This window comes from Aulostomus chinensis, chromosome 8 (assembly GCF_037954235.1).
Source record: "Aulostomus chinensis isolate RoL2024-O1b breed Wild chromosome 8, RoL_Achi_v1.0, whole genome shotgun sequence".
In the NCBI taxonomy this organism is placed as follows: domain Eukaryota; kingdom Metazoa; phylum Chordata; class Actinopteri; order Syngnathiformes; family Aulostomidae; genus Aulostomus; species Aulostomus chinensis.
The window spans coordinates 29,768,889-29,796,448 of record NC_141327.1 but is presented as its reverse complement, the minus strand read 5'-3'; the positions used below and the strand labels follow the sequence as shown (position 1 = coordinate 29,796,448).

Genomic DNA, 27,560 nt, shown 5'->3' with positions numbered 1-27,560 from the left:
GAATTCAAGGCCACCAGCACCTGTGCCATCTTCCTAGATGAAACTATGATTCAATCTTCTTTATTGAATGTCGCTTCACAGCCAGAAGGTTGTGGGTTCAAATCCACCAGCTGGCCATTTAGCGTGTTCTCCCCATGTCTTCATCTTCCTCCCACACGCCAAAAACATGCTTGTTCGATGAACTGGAAACTCGAACTTGTCAGTAGGTGCGAACCTGAGTGGTTGAGTGTCTCTATATGTGGTATGTGGCCCTGCGATGGACTGGCGACCTGTCAAGGTTGACCCCGCCTCTCGCCCCCCCATGACAGCTGGGATACATCAACATTCTTATCTTTCTGAGGGTTTTCATCTCTGTCAACATGACAAGAACCGACTGAGATGTTACCTCAAAGAAGGCAAAAGAGATCTCAATGGAATACTGCACAAATACTGGAGAACTGTGGTCAATGCTCCAACATGGGTCCTGTACGACTGCGTTCGCCAAACATCGACAGGACTTTAAACCTCCTGCATGGAAAGTTGGTTTTGTCCTTGAGGCCGTGAGCCTTGTGCGCGGCATCGGGATGTAAACCGCAGGTCCGTTCCCCGCGCTGCCTCCTGCTTGCTGGCGCCGAGGCCGTGATCCTCACTCACATTCCTGCAGCTGCATTTTTCTCCTACTTATTTGCATAAATGTGTATTTTTACCTCTGTGCTTTCTCAGCTTCCTGCCTCTGTTGCTTCTTGGACTGAACGGTGGTTGCTGCTTCGGTCTGAGTCGCTCAGTGATTATTAACCGTCTTTATGGCGGCTAATTTCTAACCTCAGTGAAACAGCGGTGACTCAGTCGCTGTCTCCCCGCTGCTGCGTGTGCGCATATTTATATATATTGCTCCGTAATAAAGCTCATTAATGAGTGTCCAGACTGGAGGCACGACTGACTGAGCAAGAAGAATAAAACCCACTCCAGCTATTTTTTTGGGATGGAGGGAAATGTGGCAGAGCCTCATGAAAGATCCCTCGCAGAGATTCCTCGTGGTCCAGAAACATCGGCGGCGCCGGAGAGAAGTTGGATTCAAGATGGTTTCCAGTGTGTGTTGTCAGATACCTTCATCTGAACTCTCACCTGCAGTATCACCCTGACATTTGGGGCATGACTGAAAAAACAAGATGCTTTTTTTTGGTTTGAATGTTTGGAAGCAGTCCAGGGTGGTCCCAGAGGAACCCACCCACGTGATCCACAGAGATCCAGCAGCTCCAGAACAGAACCTTCTCCTGCCTCAGAGAACCTCAACGGGACACCGAGAAGTTGGCGTCATTTTCATGAACATGAATATTGCAGCACCAGCATCTGAGCGAGAGAATAAATCTAGTAAATTGTTGAGGGAATGCGAAAGACTCCCTGAGCTCCAGCTTACAAAAGCAGCGCTGGAATCTGGAAATCCAGCCTGAAGCACTGAAACACGCACGTACACATTTAGCCGGCCCGGTCCGTTCAGGCTCCCCCCCTCACATGCTTGGCTATTTAACCAATATCCTTCATCCCAGGACCACACGGACATCGGACTTAATCTGACGCGATGCTTCGGATTCCTGAGAGGACAAAGGAAAGATGGAAACTGGAGGAGTGTGAGGGTCGAAGCAGCGGATGAAGGACACTTGGACTGAGCATGTGGTCCCCCCACCATGGGGGTTTCTGTTGGGCCAAACACTCCCCCCAATTAAAACCCATTTATCCTGTCAGAGGCTAACACCATGACAACAGAAACCCGCCTCTGTCTCTCACTCCATCTCCCTTGAAAGACTTCAGAGTACCTGAAACACACACACACACACACAGGGCCAGAATGATGGCGGGGTAGTGGGTCAAAACGGATCCGGTTCTTGAATGGGGGCACGAGTGCTGTGACACTGTCTCTTCCTGCTGGCAGCAACTGTACGATGCTTCCGTCTCGTTCTTCTGTCTTCCTCTTTGTTCGTCTCTTCCGGTGCTGCTGTGGTTCTCCGGGCCGCGCCACCACCCTGCTGGGACATTTCTTCACGACAGTCTTCTGGCTTTACAGTTGTTTTTGTGTATTTCTTCTCCTTCTTGCTTTGACTGTAAACACATTTTCTCAATCACCTCCGTGTGACTCCGCCTCTGTTGTCTGGCTCCTGATATCTCTGGTACCTATCAACCGAGACTTTTGCCGTCACAAACTAAAGAGAACAAACAAGACGACGAATCAGTGGAGGACTCCTGAAGCTGAGACAGAGGGAAGTTGATTCACTCCCCACAGGGGACCAACTGAGCATGCCCAGAGAGGCCAGACCAGTCTGGACACGAGTGGAGCTCATATTTGACCATGACCATGACCATTATGACCATGTGATCCACGTGCGTATCTACAATCTGCTGTTTCCGTCAGACCGCTGCCTTCGCCTGTATTTTAAAAGTCCGCTTTTAGTCCTGCTAACGATTAAAAACTCTTCGCTGCTCAGTCGTCCATTCAAATTCTTTCAGGTTTTATTCATGTTTTCAACTGTAAAAATATCAATTTCTCTTAATTTCATTGCGGAACAAAGTCAGCAGCACCGCAGTGAACCAGAACAGAGGTTCCACTATGAGAAAGCATGACAGCAACACAGATACGGACGGAGCCTTTAGTCTGGACTCCACGTTCATTTCGTCTGTTTTTCTGCGAGTTTCCATGAAGCTTGTGGAAACGGACCAAACACAGCAGTACCACCAGAAAAAAATGGGGGCAGTGTTGCTGTCACTACCTGAAATGTTGCTCTGGTGAGACACAGATGAAGAATTAGCAAAAGCGGAACTTTTTGAGAAGAGATTGTGAGTTTATGTCATTATCATTGTCTCTGTTTATGTCTTTTATGCAAGATATACATCATCAACCTCCACAGTCGCCATGTTTGTTTCTGAGGTTGTTGTGGTCATAAATTTTTGACTGTGGGCTGCCCCCTGGTGGATGTATTGGTTAACATCCATGTCAACTTACAGGACGCATTGAAGTTGCGAGCAGTGATGGCAGCAGGTCAGTTACAGCTCCACCTGGTGGCTGAATGGCATAGCTTTATTCTTCTTGGTGACGGGTTCCATGGCATCAGCGTGACTCCACTTGCATGTATCAGTGGTGGGTCTGGGTGATGGTTCACGCACTCTTAGTACAATCTCGTTGATACGCAGTACGTTGGGCTCAACAGGCCAGGGGCAGATTACCCTGGAGAACTGTTCCAGTTCTTTTCCCAGGAGCAGCAGACTGACGTTCTCACCGTCCACACCACACTGGGTTTGGTGCCTCAGCCCAGTCAGTCGCAGCGAGCATGGAGGACGGCAGCAAGAGGTTTTGAGATGTGAGGAGCACCAGAAAAAAGACGAGGAGGCAGTAAAAGTTAATCCAGCTTTGGAGAGAAACCTTTATGAGCAGGGTGGTTAAGGGCTATCCCCAGAATGTATTCACAGAACCAGGCACCCTGGAAAAAAAGAAAAAGTTCCCTCCCTCTTCAAACCAGCCAACATTTATAATGAACTAAAGCTCTTTCAAACAAGTCAGAGTGGATTTCACCATTAAACCCAGAGTAAGTCCACCACTGGATACCAGCCAAAACCCATTGTGCCACGCATGAATGTTTGGTCATCAGCCAACTGCAGACTTATCCTGGATTACCATCTCAAATATGCCGGCATCTACCTATGTGTAATGCTACCCCCCGTCCAACCGTCTGTTCATCGCCGGCCGCCGGCTCTGAGAGGCCGCTGCGTTGAGGCCGGTTGGGGAACACAAGGCTCGTTGTGCTGTGTGAACTCAGTGATGAAGAAAGGGAGCCAGCAGAAGTGGAAGGGGCGTACAGTACAGCGCTGGACCTCCCACCCTTCTGATTCACACTCCACATTAAAGACTGGAAAACACGAGAGGAGTGCATATTGTTCTAATTTCATTACTCATATAAAAGATATATTTGGAATATTTGGACATGTTTATATGGTCTCTGAGTCTTTATTGAAACACAAAGTAATGGAGCATTACTGGGGACGCACCATAAGACTTTTATGCAAGTAAGTACAGTAGAAGTTGTTGTAAAAGGACCCAAGATGAACCCATCTGCAACTTGTATTACTACGATGACAAAATCCCTCAAACAGGTTGGAACCTTTAACATTCTTTCATGTTTTAAACACTGAGGAAAATGTGGTGCTGATAAAGTGCAGTACGACTATAAACTGAGGGACTGAGCTCGACTCAAGAAGAGTCAACGCTCACAGAAATGAATCCTGAATTTAACAGCTGTCGTTGCTCGGAGACAAGAAACGTCTCCATGTTCTTAAACATCACATTTCTAATCCTGCCTGAGTACTTAGAGTACTTCCTGTACTGGTTACTAAGGTCTATAATCCGTGTGCGTGCGCGTGTGTGTGTGTGTGTGTGTGTTCACATGGTATAGACAAAGAGTTGCACGTCTGATTTCCCAGACAATAAAGGATGAAGGCGCACCTTTAGCTCACCACTTTACTCTGTCGTTTAGCCCAGCAGGTAAAGAGCGTTGACCAAAAAGACGTCATGACAGTTTTTGTTTTCTAGTTGTCTCTTTTGTCTCAGTTGCAGGGCAGCAGGGTGGAGCAGTGGTCCTCCCTGTGGCCCCCCAGCAAGAAGGTTGTGGGTGGAGCCCCGGCTGCAGCACGGGGTCTTTCTGGGTGAGTCTCCATGTTCTCCCTGTTCCTGCTGGGTTCTCTCTGGTACTCCAGCTTCCTCCACAGTCCAAAGACATCAAGAGGGACCAGGTTAATCCAGACTCTAAATTGACCGTAGGCGTGGCTGGGAGAGCCAATGGTTGTCTGTCTCTATGTGTTGGCCCTGCCATGGACTGGTGACCTGTCCAGGGGGAAGGCTGCTGGGATAGGCTCCACCCCCACCACCCTCAACAGGAGGAGAGGGAGAAGATGAAGGGATGGATGGAGGATGGATGGATGTCTCAGTTGCATTGAAACTTGTTACACAACAGATGCTCAGCTGAGAACTGCAGTGATGAGGTATTTTGTAGTCCAACAGGAAGTTGGTTCCCTCATCCTAAAGCCACTGGTCCACTGGAGCCAATGTTCAAGATCATCCTCAGTGACAAGCACCATGATGCTGGAAGCAACAGTTAGCAGTACTGAGCTAACATTAGCCTATGGAGGAACTCCACCAGGGTCACATGGCTGGGCGCCCCCTGTCAGCATGGTCCTGTGAGAGTCCTGGGTTCGAGCTCAGACCTTTTCCCTCGTGGCACGTAAATCTTCAGAGGAGTCGTATTTCCTGACGTGTTCCTGGAGACTTGTGTGCTCGCGTTAACCCTTCAGGCATTACACCAAAACAACGACTGGCTCAGACATGCAGGAAAGCAAAAACGTGAAATAATTTCCAGGTTTGACGACTCATTCCTTGGCTACGCTGTAGAAGTCGCAGCGAGGAACATTGCAACAGCTTCTGATGGTCGAGATGAGGCCCATCTTGGCTTTTCGGCCTAATGAGCTCAATTACCTGCACTTGTTGCCAGATTGTGATTCACTCTCCCACCAGCGCCCAAAAACCTTTGACATTTGTTGATGCAAACACTGTTGAGTAGGATTTCGCTCGGAAACGATTCATTTAATGCACCAGTGACAACAACTTGTTTGGAATAAACGAAAGAAAACATTTGGCTGAAGCGACCCTGAGACTTGCTGATGTCACAGAGCTGGACAGGCTGGCGGCGCCCAGCCAAAGCCAACAATCACTGATGTGCAGTTCAAGGCACCGATGGAGAGCAGCAGTGCGTTGTGATATTTATGGGTGATGAATACGACAGTCAGACACAAACCCATAGTGCCGTGTTGGCCCATAAATCCACATAAACCGTCCTTAGCAGATGTGTGTTTCCCCAAATTCCAAGACTTGGCAACCATCAGTGTTGCTGGAATTGTGCGACCTCTTCATGCGGTACAGGCTGCAGTGCTGTTACGCACCGACACAAGCGTCCTACTGCCTAACTTCCCACAGGCAGCCGCACTTGTGCATCGTGCAATGCATCAGGACTCAAACGGGACCCCACAAAACCAAAACCTCACCAATCACAACCCGTACAGATCCCACTAGCTCTGGAGTTCAAGGCTAGAAAGATTTAGAGGGGGTCAAAGGTCAAGGACACCGTAGCAGCTACACATCACAGTGGTGTAGCACCACAGCCGTGTCTAAGTCTCTTTCTGTAATCCCTAAATCTTTATCCTGGGAGAGAATGAGAGCAGATATCCTATAAATCTGTAATCTGAGTTTCCTGATGGCAAGATAAGACAAAGAAAAGGGAACTCTCCAGATCGCTCCTCTTATAACCTCGTACTGACAGCACACACAGGTTAGAGAAACATAAACTAACTAAAACAACCAACAATCAGTGCCTGAATCTAAAAATGGTTGGAAAATGTCATCAGTGGAGGGCTGGGGGTCACGCCGCTGGTTGCCTGAGTTAGGAGGAGGATGAAGACGGCGCTCATCCTGGACACGGACGTGTGGGAGCTCCATACTACATTATACCATGTTATACTTGATTATGCTAGGCTACATTATACCATGTTATACTTGATTATGCTAGGCTACATTATACCATGTTATACTTGATTATGCTAGGCTACATTATACCATGTTATACTTGATTATGCTAGGCTACATTATACCATGTTATACTTGATTATGCTAGGCTACATTATACCATGTTATACTTGATTATGCTAGGCTACGTTATACCATGTTATACTTGATTATGCTAGGCTACGTTATACCATGTTATACTTGATTATGCTAGGCTACATTATACCATGTTATACTTGATTATGCTAGGCTACATTATACCATGTTATACTTGATTATGCTAGGCTACATTATACCATGTTATACTTGATTATGCTAGGCTACATTATACCATGTTATACTTGATGATGCTATGCTACATTATACCATGTTATACTTGATTATGCTAGGCTACATTATACCATGTTATACTTGATTATGCTAGGCTACATTATACCATGTTATACTTGATTATGCTAGGCTACATTATACCATGTTATACTTGATTATGCTAGGCTACATTATACCATGTTATACTTGATTATGCTAGGCTACATTATACCATGTTATACTTGATTATGCTAGGCTACATTATACAATGTTAAACTTGATTATGCTAGGCTACATCATACCATGTTATACTTGATGATGCTATGCTACATTATACCATGTTATACTTGATTATGCTAGGCTACATTATACCATGTTATACTTGATTATGCTAGGCTACATTATACCATGTTATACTTGATTATGCTAGGCTACATTATACCATGTTATACTTGATTATGCTAGGCTACATTATACCATGTTATACTTGATTATGCTAGGCTACATTATACCATGTTATACTTGATTATGCTAGGCTACGTTATACCATGTTATACTTGATTATGCTAGGCTACGTTATACCATGTTATACTTGATTATGCTAGGCTACATTATACCATGTTATACTTGATTATGCTAGGCTACATTATACCATGTCATACTTGATTATGCTAGGCTACATTATACCATGTTATACTTGATTATGCTAGGCTACATTATACCATGTTATACTTGATGATGCTATGCTACATTATACCATGTTATACTTGATTATGCTAGGCTACATTATACCATGTTATACTTGATTATGCTAGGCTACATTATACCATGTTATACTTGATTATGCTAGGCTACATTATACAATGTTAAACTTGATTATGCTAGGCTACATCATACCATGATATACTTGATGATGCTAGGCTACATTATACCATGTTATACTTGATTATGCTAGGCTACATTATACAATGTTAAACTTGATTATGCTAGGCTACATCATACCATGATATACTTGATGATGCTAGGCTACATTATACCATGTTATACTTGATTATGCTAGGCTACATTATACCATGTTATACTTGATTATGCTAGGCTACATTATACCATGTTATACTTGATTATGCTAGGCTACATTATACCATGTTATACTTGATTATGCTAGGCTACATTATACCCTGTTATACTTGATTATGCTAGGCTACATTATACCATGTTATACTTGATTATGCTAGGCTACATTATACCATGTTATACTTGATTATGCTAGGCTACATTATACCATGTTATACTTGATTATGCTAGGCTACATTATACCATGTTATACTTGATTATGCTATGCTACATTATACCATGTTATACTTGATTATGCTAGGCTACATTATACCCTGTTATACTTGATTATGCTAGGCTACGTTATACTTGATTATGCTAGGCTACGTTATACCATGTTATACTTGATTATGCTAGGCTACGTTATACCATGTTATACTTGATTATGCTAGGCTAAATTATACCATGTTATACTTGATTATGCTAGGCTACATTATACCATGTTATACTTGATTATGCTAGGCTACATTATACAATGTTAAACTGGATTATGCTAGGCTACATTATACCATGTTATACTTGATTATGCTAGGCTACATTATACCCTGTTATACTTGATTATGCTAGGCTACATTATACCATGTTATACTTGATTATGCTAGGCTACATTATACCATGTTATACTTGATTATGCTAGGCTACATTATACCATGTTATACTTGATTATGCTAGGCTACATTATACAATGTTAAACTTGATTATGCTAGGCTACATTATACCATGTTATACTTGATGATGCTAGGCTACATTATACCATGTTATACTTGATGATGCTAGGCTACATTATACCATGTTATACTTGATTATGCTAGGCTACATTATACCATGTTATACTTGATTATGCTAGGCTACATTATACCCTGTTATACTTGATTATGCTAGGCTACATTATACCATGTTATACTTGATTATGCTAGGCTACATTATACCCTGTTATACTTGATTATGCTAGGCTACATTATACCATGTTATACTTGATTATGCTAGGCTACATTATACCATGTTATACTTGATTATGCTAGGCTACATTATACCATGTTATACTTGATTATGCTAGGCTACGTTATACCATGTTATACTTGATTATGCTAGGCTACATTATACCATGTTATACTTGATTATGCTAGGCTACATTATACCATGTCATACTTGATTATGCTAGGCTACATTATACCATGTTATACTTGATTATGCTAGGCTACATTATACCATGTTATACTTGATGATGCTATGCTACATTATACCATGTTATACTTGATTATGCTAGGCTACATTATACCATGTTATACTTGATTATGCTAGGCTACATTATACCATGTTATACTTGATTATGCTAGGCTACATTATACAATGTTAAACTTGATTATGCTAGGCTACATCATACCATGATATACTTGATGATGCTAGGCTACATTATACCATGTTATACTTGATTATGCTAGGCTACATTATACCATGTTATACTTGATTATGCTAGGCTACATTATACCATGTTATACTTGATTATGCTATGCTACATTATACCATGTTATACTTGATTATGCTAGGCTACATTATACCATGTTATACTTGATTATGCTAGGCTACATTATACCATGTTATACTTGATTATGCTAGGCTACATTATACCATGTTATACTTGATTATGCTATGCTACATTATACCATGTTATACTTGATTATGCTAGGCTACATTATACCCTGTTATACTTGATTATGCTAGGCTACGTTATACTTGATTATGCTAGGCTACGTTATACCATGTTATACTTGATTATGCTAGGCTACGTTATACCATGTTATACTTGATTATGCTAGGCTACATTATACCATGTTATACTTGATTATGCTAGGCTACATTATACCATGTTATACTTGATTATGCTAGGCTACATTATACAATGTTAAACTGGATTATGCTAGGCTACATTATACCATGTTATACTTGATTATGCTAGGCTACATTATACCCTGTTATACTTGATTATGCTAGGCTACATTATACCATGTTATACTTGATTATGCTAGGCTACATTATACCATGTTATACTTGATTATGCTAGGCTACATTATACCATGTTATACTTGATTATGCTAGGCTACATTATACAATGTTAAACTTGATTATGCTAGGCTACATTATACCATGTTATACTTGATGATGCTAGGCTACATTATACCATGTTATACTTGATGATGCTAGGCTACATTATACCATGTTATACTTGATTATGCTAGGCTACATTATACCATGTTATACTTGATTATGCTAGGCTACATTATACCCTGTTATACTTGATTATGCTAGGCTACATTATACCATGTTATACTTGATTATGCTAGGCTACATTATACCCTGTTATACTTGATTATGCTAGGCTACATTATACCATGTTATACTTGATTATGCTAGGCTACATTATACCATGTTATACTTGATTATGCTAGGCTACATTATACCATGTTATACTTGATTATGCTAGGCTACGTTATACCATGTTATACTTGATTATGCTAGGCTACGTTATACCATGTTATACTTGATTATGCTAGGCTACATTATACCATGTTATACTTGATTATGCTAGGCTACATTATACCATGTTATACTTGATTATGCTAGGCTACATTATACCATGTTATACTTGATTATGCTGAGCTACATGAAGCACAGTAGCATCCATTTTTATTTTCGTTAACATCAAAGACGTCTTTCTGAGAGGATTTTTTTGTAAAGCTGATGGAGGTCTCGTTTTCAACGCAGTAGCAATGCATCCATGGATTGTCAAGTTTTTTTTCAAGGTTTTTCAATTTGATGAGGCAAATTGTTTTCAAATGTCATTTTGATCGTCTCTCGTTTCCTGAGCCTGTGTCTCTCGCCTCCATCCAGCTGCAGGAGAAGGTCAACACCTCTTCCTATTTCCTCTTCCTCCAATTCTGTGTGCGCTCCTTGCGATGTTTGCCAATTGATTTATGTGATAAATTTATGATCAGCCTTCATCAAGGCAGCTGAGTGGCCACACCACACAACACAAAACAGCACTAAGACTCGGACTGGGCGGGCCTCCCCAGCTGACAGCTGTTTGGTAACCACGGCTGCCAAGTGTAAAAACAGGTGCCGTCGGCTGACTTGATGAGAGGAACATTTGATTCAGACGTTTGTCCCCGATTGTTCGGTATCGTTTTAGTTGGGAGACTTTAACCTCCTCAGCGGAAATAATTGTGAGGCAGTGAGGGAGTTAATTTCCTGTGATGAATCATCAGGAAGTGCCGGTGACCCCCACTGACCACACACACACACTCATGTGCATTGATGCATGCGCGTGCACACACACACACACACGCACATGGAACAGGAGACATGTATGCATGCTCACACACTAATCTAAACACACGCATGCATAAGCCACCGGTCACGGATGTCATCAGTCCACTGATGGCGCGTTAGCACTCCTTGTCGTTTCCTTTTGAATGCTTCAACTGGAGAAAACGGTGAATTATCATCGACTGTTACTTCAGTTCACAAGTAACAACAGAAGCCTGTCGCCTTGACAACGGAGGAAGGTCTTGTTTCCCGTCCTTTACCCGGGCTGGTGCTACATTTCATTTGATCGCGCTACGCTCTCTTATGCTACGCTATGCTACGTTATGGTACAACACACTTTGTGATGCTGCGTTAGATTATGTCAGGATACGCTACAATATGCTAAGTTAGGCTATGTCATGGTGTGTCCCGCTACGTCACATCACACCTGATCACGCTGTGTAGCATCATGTTGCTATGTTACGTTCAGCCTGTGATTTCCTCTCTGTATTTCACGCACTCACATTTACTACTTTTCTCTGGTCATTTTTAAACAGAGCATCCACTTGACCCACAGCGGGTAGACGAGGGCCTGCGTGCTCCAGATGATGAGTGCTAACTGCTATTTAATGGCCTGCTAATATCCGCTCATGCTGCATGAGCGCTGATTGTGTCTAATCTCTCTCTTTCCATCCATCACTCTCGTTTTCAGCCTCTCTCACCCTCTGCTGCTCTCTTTTGCTGCCATTTCAAAAGACTAAGAGGCCAATTAGTAAAGCTCTCACGCCAGTTATTAACCACGCTGGGAACTGGAGAGAGAAGAAATCCCCTTCTCCGCTCTTCCAAAAGAAGGATTTCTGCTTCATTGTCACTGGGTTGGGAGTGAAGGATGTGTGGGGTGTATTTGGAGGGCTGATGTGGTCATTTTGGCTCGAAAACAATGCTACGCTGTCTAAAGACGGGTAATGGAGGGAAGTACTGGAGGTAGTGTTTGCCCTGTGTGTGTGAATGTGTGTATTCACATGATACAATCTGCAAACACATGTATACACACGCACACACACACTGAGGTGACATCATGGCATCACTCTGAAGGCCACGCCATTTTCCAGATGAAGGAGGAAGCTTCTCATTAACTCCAAATCAGGACCCAGAGACAGACGCTTTGTGTGACCGAGTGAAGGTCTTCCTTGTCAGAGTGTCAAAGTTCCTCCTCTACAGGTTTCTCTAGGAACGTTCCCCCAAAGAATCAGGAACCTTGGGATCCGTTATTTTACCGCAAAAAGTCCCAGGTCAGGTGGTCGTACTTTTCGATGTTCCAGGTGCTGGCGAAGTGAAAACTGCACTGACACATCAAGACCGCCTTCAGCCACCAAACACAGACATGACTGATGATGACGGGAGATTCTGGGATGGGATTAGTGCTACGGTCCCTGGGCGGACCGCCTCCTCAACAGGTCTCGGTTCAGCTGTTCAGACCCTGATCCAAGTACGCCTGCTCTGTTCACTCCCACCTGGACGAACCGCACCAAGAGAGTTAACGGACTAAACGAGATAAACGGATTAAAATAAACTCGTGAGAGTAGAGAGCGCCGCCACGGATCAATCAGCTCAACCTTTGACTGCTCTACCAACGCCTTCACACCCCAGCGGCCGAACGTGGTTCTGGTTTGGGGCGTTTTCATCCTGAATGAGGTGTTTATATGGAGGAATGTAATTCAGTTTGAGCTTTGAAACCACATCTTATCAGAGCATCGGGTCCACGTGAGCCCAGCTGGGACGCATTCCTCTGCTCCTCCAGGAGCACGACAGCAGACAGGGAGCGTGACACAGGTGTGTGTGTGTGTGTGTGTGTGTGTGTGTGTGTGTGTGTGTGTGTGTGTGCGCGCGCAGCCATCAGGATGTCTTCACCCACAGTTGCCACTAATTGCTTTTTAATAAAAGCATAAACCTCACAGGCATTTTCAAATAAAGAAATAAAACCCCGCTGCCAAGCTTCACGCCTGAGACGATTCCTCTCTGGCAAAGTGAGCAAAACTCAAACATTCTTGCGTGTGTTTATGTTTTAATTAAAGTGTTGTCGTTACCTTCTTGCCAGCCCCCCCCCCCCCCCCCCCCCCGTGTTGGGACACGAAGTAGCCTGGCTCTGATCTCCTTTTAATTGGCCTTCATTATGATCCTCCACAACTCTGTGGTTAAGTCATTAAAAGTGCTGGAAAAGACGGAGACAAGAGCTCAACAAGCCTGAGCCAGCAGGGCCGAACAGGGTGGGGGGTGGGCGGGGGGGTGGTCCACCGCAGGGGGAAAACCTGTAAAACCCGATGAAGCTTCGCTCTGCTATCGAGAGGGTCGTCTTGTTAACGCGTCTTTATTAAAACCTTCATGTTGCCTCTGGAATTGAATTAAACAGAGAAAATACACGATCAGAAGAAGCGGACCGAATCCTCGATGGCGATTCATCAGGAGATAGACTGATCCGTTCACCCTGACTGATGGAGGCTGGGACTCGTCACTCGGGGCTGAAGGGTCTTTCAGCTCTCTGTTTTGCTTTAATTGCACACCTTTATTTCACCCTGAATATCCTCCGAGGAGTGACAGTTGCTTCCAATGCTCGGGAGGAAGAAAGAGTCGAATATGAGGGAAGTAACTAAGTTACAAACATTTACAATCAATTTAAACGCGCTGGGAGACGCCGATAGACCACGCCCCTCGGTGCAGGATGAGTCATCACGTTTGAATTTTAACAGGAAGGAAAATACTCTGAAATTGATTGTTGTGCCTCTGTGCTCACAACACGGCCCAAAACCGTGTGTGCGTTGGGGGGGGGGGGGGGGGGGGGGGGGGGGGGTGTTTGGCACCTTTATTTTGAGTCCTGAGCTGAAAAGTTTGGGAAGCGTTGAAGTTCGTCGTCAGGACCCCGCAGACACACCCTGGCCTTGTGTCACTCACCCGGGCTTCCTGTATTATGGCTGACACTGAGCACATTGAGTCCACGGTTGACTCCTCACACACACACACACACACACACACACACACACACACACCTGTCACGGGCGCCAAGCGTTTTCTCACATTATCTGTTAAATTGCCCCTGCTTGATAATCTGAGAGCTGTGGGATTATCTGGGCGACAGAGACTCAACACATATTTCCCAGAGATACAAACCCAGGATGGAAAGAATTAGTGGACCTAGAAAGGACGCTGCAGCAGGAAAGCCTGAGCTGTGACGGTGGCGCCACCTGCAGGAAGAAGTCCCAAGTGCTTCTCCAATCTGTTTCCTCCATGAGTCGGAGCGGCGGCTCCATCCCTGCTCCTCCCTTGGAAGGTCCTGACAACGAAGCTGAGCCCAAAAGCTGCATTTCACAGTTTGGACCTTTCGTCCTGTGCTTCTATGATTCAGTGTTTTATTTTTTAGAGGGAATGTGAATCTGTAATCTGAACCTGGCAGGGTTACTAACAGCATCTCAGGCGGTTTTAAACACCCAGTTGGAGAAGTAATTAACAGACTTTATTACCACATCGTTAAGTTATAAGTACAAAAACAGGGAACATGGATATTTACGCTAGTTAGTGCAAGTAGGAGTGAGTCTTCAGTTTCTTCAGACATTCAAGTTCATCAGTAACTCCAGTTCAGTTACATGTACAAAGTATTTGTTACTACTACTACGACTACTACGACTACTACTACTACTACGACTACTACTACTACTCATCTGGTGAGAATAAAACAAGTTAGAGGAAGTGCAGTACTCCTTCCTTCCTTCAGTGGTGTGACTACAAACTTCAGTCCTGATGAATGTGCTCGTGACAGTGATGTCAGTGATAAGGTCACATGATGCTACATAACCCGCCCTCCAGCAGGTGGTACCCTGTCAGTTCCCAGGTGAGACCTTTCCTCACGGCCAGCGCCAACAGCCCGCGCGGCCCCGCAGTTGGTTTGTTTCCTTCAATCAGTTCTGTAGAGGGCAGCGCCGAGGGCAGTGATGCTGTTACCGTGGTTACTATTCAAGCGCCACCACTTGAATAAAAAGAGGACAAACATTTGACCACTTGTCATACGTTGGTCTGGGATGTGACGACGCTCGCGTGTCTCCTGCAGGGGTCCTGTGACCCACAGGTGTTGGTGGGTTTGGGCCCGTGAGGAAAGGTCTTCAGGTGTCAGTGTTGTCAGGTTTCACGTTCTGTCTCCAGGAGTTAGTTTACACCAGGGGTGGGCAACCTATGGCTCCCGAGCCACAAGCGGCTCCCTGTGGTTTAGGAAAGTAAATAATGAGTATTTGATTTAAATGTATTTTATTTGAATCCGTCAGTTTTTTAATGTGATTCTAAATTGGAAGGTTATGGTGATCTTGCAGCATCAAAATAAAACACCTTCAGTTTCTTCTTAGAAATAAACCTCTTCACAGTGGCGGCTGTGTGACGCCCGCCGGCACGCAATTTATTGAGCTTTTTGATCCCCGGCAACCCAACCGTGGATAAATCTAAGAAAAAGAGTTTCTGAAGAAACGTGTGTGCTGCATGGAGAAACCAAGTTTGTTTTCTCCGAGCGGTTCACGGATTTCATGACGGTAAAAACCGCGGTGTTCTCTTGATTTTAGTTGTCTTTGCTATGCTAATCAGGTCAAAGTGGCTCTCTGAGTGCCGAAGGCTGCCGACCCCTGGTTTACACAAAGAGCACACAAACACGGACGCCACATTCTCGAACCACGCGGCTCGTCTTCGACCGCCATCGTTCTCCTTCACTGTTGCTTTCAGGAGCACCGTGATTGCTTTTATGGTCCCATCTGTCCTCCGAGCGTCCAGTCGTGATACTCGGGGCCGTTTTTGTGCGTTCATTTGTCCAGCAGGACCTTGGCCAGGGACTGGAGGACGTCCCTCTTCTCATACAGGTACATCTGGGTTTCCCACAGCATGTCCACCAGAACGGCATCGCTCACCTCGTCCAGCATCACCTCCTGGGAGAGCTGCGGGCTCAGCCTGCACACACCACAGCAGCTCAATCGTACAGAGTTTCCCAGAGGACTAGAGGGCCATCCGCGCGCTGCTGTAAAACGTACAGCAGCGCGCCGGATGGCGTGAACATGGCCGCAGCTGCGCACTCATCCGCCGGGGTGACGTGACATCATCAGATCTGGCCCCGGATCATTTCAAAATCAAATCAATTCTTCCTCAAGCTAGACGTTCTCATCATGAGGCCATGAGGAAATTCTGGGTCGAGGAATATCAAAGCCACGCTTCGTCTTCAGTGAAATGGGATTTTTGAAGATTGAAATAATACAAAAACTGCACCGCTGCCCCCCCCCCTCACCTGTGGTAGATGGTGTCGATCATTTCACACCAGGCTCTCGCCCGGTCAACAGCACACCCGTCAGAATCTGTGCACTGACAGAGAGACTCTCTTAGAACTACGGTCAAAAGACACTTCCAGAGGGACAGAAAACTCTGAGGCAGAAATGAAGGTGAAGATCCTCACACAGTCCACCAGCATCTTGCCCAGCTCCTTGGCTCCTACGAAGCTCTTAGCCAGTTCCAGAGGGTTGGAGGGCCGGAAAACATCCACAGAGCTGACCACCACCTGGGGAGGTTTACCTGGGGCACAGACAGAGACGCCATCAAGGACGCGTCCAGGAAGTCCAGCTGTCGTGAAGAGCTCAAGAACTATCTAGAACTTGATTGCTTTAAATGGATCGATACAAAACTATCAAATGAGCTCTGGTCCTGCTCCTGAACCCAGACCAGCACTCTTCCCCTGACTCTGCTGAGTAGAGCACGAGGTCTGGATATCGATACGCGACGCATTCAAGGAACTAAGTAAATTACTGTGTTTACAGAGAATAAGCAATTTAAATGGACACGGATGAGCTTCCTACCAGTGCCGAGGGAAACCACGATGCCCAGTTTCTTGATGTCATCACCGCGGCCCTGAGACGCAGCACAGAGTCGCTGGGATTATTCACTCACCAAGAGAGAGAGAATCAGACGCCTGTCAAGTCAAAAATCAGATGGCGGTCAGGTTACCTCTGCTCTTAAAGACTTGTTGTACTGATGGATTTCAGACATGGCATCAAGTGTTGGGTTGTTGGCCAGCAGCCCGCCGTCCAGAAAGCGGCCCATCGGCCGGAAATAAGTGGGAGCCGCACCGCTGGAGCGAGCGGCTCGCCACACCAGTTGCTCTAAGATAAACAGAGAGAAAGAATAAACGATGAGAAACATCTGGAACAGTTAGTTTGGATTCTGGGTTAACAAAGTCTGGGTGACAAGATGGAGGGATGAGGTGTTTGTGGTCCGACAGGAAGTGGTCCTGCCAGGCATGAGGTCTGCCTGCCAGGCAGAGCCTTCAAATGTCGCTTTGCTTGGTGCGCCCTCGACGGCGGTCCCTCGGAATCGCCCTTTATTTTGACCTCCTGTTTTTGTTGGTCCCAGCCGTCAGATTGAGGTTTGCTTGTTTGTTTCTGGGTTTTTCTTCCTCGCGCCGGTCAGCAGGTTAAACGGTAGCTTGTTCTGTTGATTCCTGTGGCCAGGATTTACCCTGAAGCGCTGCTTCCTGTTATTTCGGGTCACCCCGTTCTCTGTTGATACGATCGTTCGGTAGTAAACTGTTGTCTGTACGTTCTGCAAACGTCGGTTCCCCCAGACTGGGGCGTCACAAGGTGAACTACACCAGGGTCACATGACTTTAAGGTCATGACCACTGAGCTTCGGGCTTCTTGTGTTTCCTCGTGATGACCTTAAATGAACCCCATGACCTCTGTAGGCTCCTTTAGACTCTCGTTAGCAACCCAGGTTTTAAGTTGCATAAAACAATATCTTCAAACACAACTGGTGCATATCGTGGTGCATATTTATGATAAAAACCGATCAATAATCAATCCTGATATCTTCTTAAATTTTGTTGTTTGTTCACTCTTTGTGTCAAGTGAAAGAAAGAAATCCTCGGACTTCTGTAACGTCAGGCAGATCGTTAGGACACTAATTACTGGCCCACGAGGCGGCGCAGGGCAGCAGTGATGAGACGTGACGGCTGGGCGCCGCTGACTGGCCTCCTCGTGAGCCCACACACCCACAGCTGTCAATCAGGTGCAGGTTGTGATGTTAAACTGATGAGGTGACGTGCAGAGAAACTGAGACAGACCAAGTGAAAATGTTCCTTTGTGCGTCACTCACTCAGGTGCACACACCTGGCTCTGTCACCCTCCTACGCTTCCTGGCTGGCTCTTCTGTGTATCCTACTACCAACACATCCTCATCCTCCCATCCTGCAACAACAACACGGCTAGCACACGCAACAACAACACGGCTGGCACACGCAACAACAGGGCTGGCACACATGCAGTCATCTAACACAGACGTAGGTTGGCATCCTCGTCAGCATGGGCTACATTCACTCGTGGCTCGTACCTTGAGGGACGGTGAGGGCCTTGAACGTGGCGGTGGTGGCGTAGGGGGGCTCTGTGCGGAGGGAGGGGGGGTCGTAGTTCCTGAAGATGTGCAGTTCTCCTGGATGCCGGTCTGCCAGGACACTGGTCACCATCACCCTGCAGGAGCCCCAATGCTTCTGTTAGACAGAACCATCCGGAACGTCCGCCACACTCTAGAGAAACAGCAGGCGATTGGAGGAACTCTTGGCTGACTCCATCCAATCAGATCAATTTACTCACGCACCCTGAAGCTACAGCAGCTTCTGGAGTCGCCAATCTTATTCTGAACCAACACTTAAACCCCACCCACATCTCATTGAAGGATGCTGATTGGTTGCATCACTTTTGGTGTCAGTGTCAACTTCTGACTGGTGCAGTTTGTCGATTGGACGGAGAGGTGTGATCATGTGATTTGTCGCCCCTTCCTACCTTCAGGCAGCTCACATGGTTTGTGCCACCGACCAACAGAACCGGGGGAACCTCCAGCGAGGCGGCTGTGCTCCTCCTGCTGTTTACTGCTGACTCAAGAGGTGTTCTAATTGTCATGGCACCAGAATCAGAGGAGGTACCTGGGGTATCTGACATCGGCCATCTTGGTGTTCTCTCCAAATTCTTTCTTCAGGAAGTCCTCCAGAGGAGCTGACTCGTAGGGTCGTGACCCCCTGAACACCTGCTCCTTCATCCTGAAGTACAGGCAGCGCAGGTACTCCATGGACTTCCCTACACAGACGAGACACATCACGACGGCGCTCACATGACGGGACGAGCACGACGGAGGAAAACACACCCACCGTGGATTATGGCGAGCGCCAGGATGCCCCCGGTGCTCGTGCCAGCCACCCAGTCAAAGAGCTCTCGGGTGGGCCGACCCGCCTCCCTCTCCAGAGCGATCAGCATCTGGATCAGAACCAGGCCCTTTATTCCTCCTCCATCTAGACACAGCAGTCTCTCCATCCTGCGGAAGACGGACACAAACTCTCACTTCTTGGTTTGTTCCACAGAAACATCTGGAAGTTCGCCGCTGTCGTAACATCGCGCACATGTGAGCACGAGACGTTGAGTATTCAGCAAGGAACAAGGAGTTTCTCCAACTTGCTGAATCCACAGCGACCAGCCAAAGGTGCAAGTGCACCTGGTGTTTGGGAGCGGCGACCACATGGTTCCGCCTAAATCCCACCTGTGATGAACGTAGGAAGCTGTGCCACGCAAGACTTTCTACCTGAGCCTGCATCACCACGGAGTTTGAAGGCTTGAAAATGATCCAAATGCACTTTGGACCAGAGGCAGATCGCTAATAAACACAGAACCCTTTCATCTTGAAGGAATAATTAAGAGTGAAGCTGTCATTAGCTCCCGCCAGCCAGGCGACGTCATGGATACTTGAATTCATCAGGTCACAAACTCACCTCCGAGGGTCCATCTTGAGGCCGTCTGCTTCGGTCACGCCTCTGCTCATTGCACTCATGGCAGCTCCCACTTGCATCATGTCCTCAAACCCTGCGAGCCATCACAACAGCACAAGGACACATCAGATTCAAGTCCAAAGGAAGGAAGTGAAGGTGGGCGTGGCTTCTGGAGGCCGGAGGGAGATTCAACAGAAGCATCCTTTCATTTATGGACGGAAAACATTCTCATGTTGGCAGAATGAACACCAGGAGTTCAGTACTGCTAACGCTGCATTCAGGCTTCCAGCGTCATCAGTGGTCACTAGCAAAGATTATCTCGATAAACATGACCACTTCCTGTTAGACGACAACAATAAAAGCCTGACTCCATCGTTTCTTTAGTTTAATTTCTTCAGTAAACTGAACAGACACGTAGGTGGAGGCAGGAAGTGGGACGAGAACGTTACCTATGCCTGGTGGTTTGTCCTTGTTGGAGATGGGGGGAGGACTGCCAGGGGAGGGGGGGAGGCACCGCTGGACCCCTACGCTACACAGCATGTCCAGCAGTATCTTTCTATTTGGACCTTTCATTGGATCAAACATGCAAACCAATGGAATTAGACATGCACACACACACACACATGCACACGCACACACACAAAGCAGAGAGAAGGTAGAGGTGACAGAGGGAGAGACAGAAAGAGAGGGAGAGAGAGGGAGGGAGAGACAGGATGTCAGTAACTTGTTAGCGATTCAGACGCATGTCACGGAGCTCCTGGCTTCACAACGATCAACTCTGTGCAAACAACAAACGTGCTCAAATAGAAAAATCTCATTCCTACAAAAACTAACAAGGTGCCTCCATCATGGCGCTCACAGTCAGAGGACTTATTTAACCCTCAGGTCAGTCTTACAGGTAGGGAATCCCTGCTCATGACATCACAGTTTGTCATCCCACAGTAAACTGTTGTCATGCATCATCATCATCTACATGCGTTCACATGTCGTAACCACGGCAACGAGCTCAAACAAACTAGTCAGGGCGACCTGTCCAGTGCCTTCAGTTTCACTCCTATCCCGTTTGCTATGAACTCCGACACCGGCTGCCTTTACGTGGGTGGCAGTCGTCTGAGTCCTGACCTCGCTCTGAATCAGGCAATACTTCTTCTAGAATACTCCAGGAATACAAATACATTCTTGTTTGCATGCACAGAGCAAGACTCATGACCAAAGACGCTCGTCCACATCCCGTCGCTGCAACTCTCCTGTCCCGTGGTGGGACTGCTGCTCATGAAGCTGAACACTCACCTGAGAGGCGTCACGGTTCAAACATAACGATCTGAGACGCTGCCTTCTTATTCAGAATCAGGTCAGTAGCTGGCATGTTGCCATCCATGTAAATGTAGCCACGCCCCCCCCCACCAACAGCTCTCTCACCTTTGCTGGTGCGTGCGGCGATCAGCCCGGGTGTTTCTCCCAGGTCGTTGTGGATCTCAACATCAGCCCCGAAAACAATCAGAGCTTTGATCAGCTCCATGTGGTCCATCTGATTCGTGTGAGAATGCATCGTTATGAATATCATCATCATCATCATCGTCGTCATCATCATCGTCATCGTCGTCATCATCATCGTCATCATCATCATCGTCACCATCACCATCGTCATCATCATCATCGTCGTCATCACCATCATCATCACCGTCATTATCATCATCATCATCGTCGTCATCACCATCGTCATCATCATCATCGTCGTCATCACCATCGTCATCATTATCATCATCACCATCATCATCGTCGTCATCATCATCGTCGTCATCATCATCGTCGTCATCATCATCATCGTCATCATCATCATTATCATCATCATCATCGTCGTCATCATCATCGTCATCATCATCGTCGTCGTCGTCATCATCATAGTCATCATCATCGTCGTCGTCATCATCATAGTCATCATAGTCATCATCGTCGTCGTCATCATCATCATAGTCATCATCATTATCATCGTCATCTTCGTCGTCATCATCATCATCGTCGTCGTGGTCATCATTATCATCGTCATCATCACCATCCTCATCGTCATCATCACCATCCTCATCGTCATCATCGTCGTCATCATTATCGTCATCATCATCATCATCATCATCACCATCATCGTCATCGTCATCATCACCATCATCATTATCGTCATCATTATCGTCATCATCATCACCATCGTCATCATCACCATCATCATCGTCATCATTATCGTCATCATTATCATTATCGTCATCATTATCATCGTCGTCATCGTCGTCGTCGTCATCATCATCATCATCATCACCATCATCACCCACAGCAGAGAGACGAAAACTAAGACACCATGAACATGTGATCTTTGACCCGTTCAGGCAGCCATGTCTGTTTTGAAGCAGTGACATCGTGAGCATAGTGACAACACAAAAGCCTCCAATCAGATTAGAGGTGAAGCAGGTTGTTTGTTTTGTTTAAATCTGCTTCAACAGGATCTCACATCAGCGAGAGACACAATCACCTGTAGGGGGAGCTCCTGCGTGAACTCGCAGCCTCATTCCCAGTAATTTGGGATTATGACACTCCTGTAATCTGTCCTGAAGCTGTCATTGTTGTCTCGTCTCACTAGCAGCGTGTTGCAGCGACTTCGCTAGCTCCTCCCCTCACGGTCTCCTTTCATCAACGTTCGGAGCACACGCCCTTTCACCTGCAGGATCACACACACCTTCATAGCCAGGTGCAGCGCTGTGTTCCCGTCCTGTCCCTTCAGGTTGGCATTCGCTCCGTGGGTCAGTAACACCATGGCCGCCTCAAAGCGACCCTTCTTGGTCAGAATATGGAGGGCGCTCTCGCCGGTCTTACTGAGGTAGTTCACCGCACAGCCGTGCTCCAGCAGCAGGCAGCACATCTGGCACAGAGAGGAGGAGTTTTTATAATCAGAACAACCTGATTTCTTTCGCAGCGTCTTCCTGATGTGGACGTCCTGCAGGGGAGGGCCAGAACACCTGGAGGGCCAGAACACCTGGAAGGCCAGAACACCTGGAGGGCCCTCATCTCCTCCTGCACAGCGCCAGACACTGGAGCTGCAGATGAACCTCAAATGTGAGAGACCTCACAGGTCATCAGAGCTCCTGTAACCACCATAATCATGACGTTCCCAACCTCAGCTGTTTTGGCCCAGTGGAGCGGCGTCCCGCCATACACTGAGTCCTCCGCCTGGATCTGGTCTGGGTCTGCTTTCAGGATCTCCTCCACACACCTGACCAACAAACACGTGGGGCATGAGTCGCCCAACTGAAGACCACCTGACTCCACACGCATCATCCTCTCCCATCCACCAGCTCACCCCTTCTCGTTGTACTTCATGGCCGTGTGGATCGGGTAGCCGCTGGCACCGATGACGTTGCACTTTGCCCCGCCCGCCAGCAGGGCTCTGACCGCCTCCACTCGGCCGAGGCGGCAGGACACGTGCAGCGGCGTCTCCCCGTTGTTGTTCAGCTCGTTCACACCTGAGCACAAGCGTGAGCACAGGACCTGGAGGGATGAGGGTAGCCAGACGTTCAGAGAGGTTGCTCTGTGTACGACCCCCCAGCCACCCCCCCATCACAGAGGACACGTAGTTACAGCCATCAGCGTGTACCTGAGGCTCCGCCCCTGCTCCAACTCACCTGGATAATGACGGGAGAATCCTGCTTGGCAGCACAGTGCATGGGCGTCTCTCCGTTGTGGTCTCTGATGTCAGTGCGAGCCTGGCTCTCCTCTAACAGTTCCTTCACGCACGCCGTGTCATTACGCTCACACGCCAGATGCAGTGGCGTCTGACCCTGTGCATCGCGAGCATTGATCTGACTGGAAATAAGATGGCGAGATTGATTTCAAGGTTGTTGGTTTTTTTTATTACTTTTAACAGTTCCTGACATTTTATAGTCTCATGGTGATCACATATCACCTCACGTATCCTGACGCAGGTCCACAACCAAACACACGGAAAAATAGATCAGTGCTGATTAACCGTCAATACAAATCCCACCTGTCTCAGGAGAGCCAAACCAGCCCACCCACTCTCACCTCTGGACGTAGTTGTGCTTCAGACACTCCCTCAGGCCCGTTTCCACCGCTATGTGAGCGGCACTGCGGTCCGGGTGGTTGCGGATGCAGTCCACGATCAGCTGGGAGGTCTCAGCCTTCAGCTGCAGGGTCTCATAGAAGGGCTGCAGCTTGAGGGCATACTGGGGGAACCAGTTCATGGCGTCCTCCTCAGACGCCACCTGAAACAGCCTGGGGCAGACAGAGCAACGCAGCCAAGGTCAGGTTTCACAGAACCCTTCAGGACAGTGTCAGGCGCCATGGACGGAGCTACAGTGACAGATCAGCTAACAAGAGACTGAGGATGAACTAAGATCATGAAGGAAAAAGGCCTTGTTGTTCCTGACCCTGCTGCAGACACACAGCACCTCTGTTTCTGTCTCCAGGGTGACTGATCCTATTCATCACGGCCCTGATTCCCTCCAGCTGTCTGTCTGTCTGCCTCTTCTTCTGCTCACTGTTTACGTCTTTTACGCACAGGAAACATTGCGCTCCCACCGGTGGGTGTTGGAGGTTCAGTTCTACATCAGATCCACCAGTAAACACCAGACCGGTGGGTGTTGGAGGTTCAGTTCTACATCGGATCCACCAGTAACACCAGACTGGTGGATGGTGGAGGTTCAGTTCTACATCAGATCCACCAGTAAACACCAGACTGGTGGATGTTGGAGGTTCAGTTCTACATCAGATCCACCAGTAACACCAGACTGGTGGATGGTGGAGGTTCAGTTCTACATCAGATCCACCAGTAAACACCAGACTGGTGGATGTTGGAGGTTCAGTTCTACATCGGATCCACCAGTAACACCAGACTGGTGGATGGTGGAGGTTCAGTTCTACATCAGATCCACCAGTAACACCAGACTGGTGGATGGTGGAGGTTCAGTTCTACATCAGATCCACCAGTAAACACCAGACCGGTGGATGGTGGAGGTTCAGTTCTACATCAGATCCACCAGTAAACACCAGACCGGTGGGTGTTGGAGGTTCAGTTCTGCATCAGATCCACCAGTAAACACCAGACCGGTGGGTGTTGGAGGTTCAGTTCTACATCGGATCCACCAGTAACACCAGACTGGTGGATGGTGGAGGTTCAGTTCTACATCAGATCCACCAGTAAACACCAGACTGGTGGATGTTGGAGGTTCAGTTCTACATCAGATCCACCAGTAACACCAGACTGGGGGATGGTGGAGGTTCAGTTCTACATCAGATCCACCAGTAAACACCAGACTGGTGGATGTTGGAGGTTCAGTTCTACATCGGATCCACCAGTAACACCAGACTGGTGGATGGTGGAGGTTCAGTTCTACATCAGATCCACCAGTAACACCAGACTGGTGGATGGTGGAGGTTCAGTTCTACATCAGATCCACCAGTAAACACCAGACCGGTGGATGGTGGAGTCTTAAAAACCTGGGTTGCTAACAAGAGTCTAGAGGAGCCTACAGAGGTCCTGGAGGTCATTAAAGGTCACCAGTGGTGGTGACCTTGAAGTCATGTGACCCTGGTGTAGTTCCTTCCTAGGCTATCGTTAGCTTAGCACTGCTAACGTAGCATCCAGGCTTCCAGCATCATCAGAGGGTTCATTAGTGAAGATGATCTTGATGAACTGAACCTGGAAGATCATCAACTTCTGTTCACCAGAGCTGATTTACTGGTTCAATCACCACAATCACATGGAGCGATCCTATTGGCTGCTGGGGGAGGAGCCAGGAGATGACCACTTCCTGCTGGACTACAAACACATCTCATCCCTGACATGACCAATTCTTGCTGAACTATGGAGGGTGCTAACTGGTTGAAGTCTTCCAGCTGAACGGATCAACACGGATTAATCCCAGATTAGCAGTCGAAAGTGGAATTCAGATGCTTTGTTCGATCAGCCTGGTGTCTGAGGATGACTGTCAGTTTCTGGTTAATTCTAATTAACCAGTTTTATTTAGAGGTCACATTGAACTCCATATGAGGCCGAGTGTCTTTCAAAAGTCTAAACTACCTATAATTCCCTATTAGCTCCCCAACGCTACTTTCATGGGATCAAGTAAAAGCTACTTTGACTTCCATGAAAACAACACCACAGAATTTTGTTTTCAGCCATTTTCAAACCCAAAATATCAGAAGTGAACTAATTTTTCCATTTCATCTCGATATTTTTGAATCTTAGCACATCTTGGAGTTTTACTCCTCAGGTACTGGACGACCAGGAACCTTTGACACTTGGTACCCAGGAGGTGTCATGCTAGCAGCGGCACCCAGCTCGCCACTGCCCCGGGGGGAGGACACACTGACCTCTGAGCAGTTGCAGGCGTCTCGGGACACATAAGCAGACAGTCCCATGACTGGCACTGGGTGTTCCTATACAGAACCATCCGGCCATCCTGTCTCACATGGACTTTGCTTCCTCCACCGTAGTCGGACAGCTGCACCTCCTTGACCCGGTAGGGGTTGGTGAAGAGGGTCGACACGGAGGAGACGGTGTCCAGCAGCCGACCAAGGAACTGCATTCTCACCCGGGGGAGGAAACCTAGCAACCTGAGGGATCGATGTCAGCAGGCGTGAATTATTAAAGAACCCCGACAGAAAGAAAAGCCCCAGAAGCAGCAACAGGTGCAGCTGACATCCCGCACGAACCCGCAGCTTCTCTCTCACCGGGGGGTCTGAAGACTTCAGTCCGCGCCTGTGACTTTGCTGTGACTTGCCTGGCTAACGCGGACTAGCAGGTCAGCTGCTAACCCCCCCCCCCCCAAGACCTCCTTTGGATAAACAAGCATATTTAGACGAGAGACCGGCTCCATCTACTCTGATCACGTGCTTCACCATATCGACTTGACAGCGGAGTTACGTCATGGGGGGGGCTCGTTTAACGCCGTGCTGATAGTTTCGTACCGGAATGGCGGGTATCCGGAGCGTCTCTGCTACTGCTAGCGAGCGGGCGACGGAAGCTAATCGCATTAGCTGCCGCCGAGCCGCTCCATCGGCTTACCTGCTAGCTGACGGTCCTCTGCGACGTTTGACCCGTGACAGCTCCTCCGAACTCGCTGTGCCGCAAACAGACGTCAATAGTGACGTGGCCTCGTCCAATCACAATTTGAGAGACCGAAGACGTGCTCCTAAGTGGGCGGGGCTTAGGGCGCGCTGTCAGAGATCAACGACCAGAAGTCAACACAACAGTAGCTTTTATGTTAATTACTCACATTTTAGTTTTTATCACTGTGAATTTAGATTGTGGCTTTAATTCCTCCTTATTTATGCGATTAAGCTCCGTATTCACGGATGTAAATTTTACAAATTCCTGGTATTTTCAGAGACGAACTTCACCTGCCAAGGACTGATAATATTAGCTTTGATGCT

The 27,560-nt window shown here is 47.2% G+C and overlaps 1 protein-coding gene across 3 annotated transcripts; it reads right to left on the bottom strand.

Annotated features, from left to right (window-relative positions):
• Positions 1-14,795: 14,795 nt before the first annotated feature.
• pla2g6 (phospholipase A2, group VI (cytosolic, calcium-independent)) lies at positions 14,796-27,264 on the bottom strand. 3 transcript variants are annotated; one of them, XM_086212340.1, is made up of 18 exons: positions 27,193-27,264; positions 26,499-26,741; positions 24,189-24,398; positions 23,789-23,969; positions 23,467-23,654; positions 23,283-23,379; positions 22,846-23,028; positions 21,543-21,651; positions 20,573-20,689; positions 20,127-20,217; positions 19,512-19,675; positions 19,290-19,440; positions 18,701-18,837; positions 17,321-17,475; positions 17,173-17,224; positions 16,776-16,891; positions 16,611-16,684; positions 14,796-16,279 (listed from the first exon to the last, which is right to left on the bottom strand). In XM_086212340.1, the coding sequence occupies exons 2-18, from the start codon at positions 26,711-26,713 to the stop codon at positions 16,135-16,137; spliced, it is 2,385 nt and encodes a 794-aa protein (XP_086068466.1). In that variant the 5' UTR covers positions 26,714-26,741; positions 27,193-27,264; the 3' UTR covers positions 14,796-16,134. The 3 variants fall into 3 exon arrangements, with proteins under 3 accessions (XP_086068466.1, XP_086068467.1, XP_086068468.1); XM_086212341.1 differs by lacking the exon at positions 27,193-27,264 and adding an exon at positions 26,859-27,158; XM_086212342.1 differs by lacking the exon at positions 20,573-20,689.
• Between the last annotated feature and the right edge of the window lie 296 nt (positions 27,265-27,560).

Bases quoted from the DNA above. Each gene is read 5' to 3' on its own strand.
- pla2g6 (XM_086212340.1), bottom strand. From the start codon at position 26,713: ATGCAGTTCCTTGGTCGGCTGCTGGACACCGTCTCCTCCGTGTCGACC. The intron at 23,655-23,788 runs GTGAGTTGGAGC...TCATCCCTCCAG, and splicing joins ATTCTCCCGTCATTATCCAG to GTCCTGTGCTCACGCTTGTG. The intron at 20,218-20,572 runs GTAACGTTCTCG...GATGGCTCGCAG, and splicing joins GGACAAACCACCAGGCATAG to GGTTTGAGGACATGATGCAA.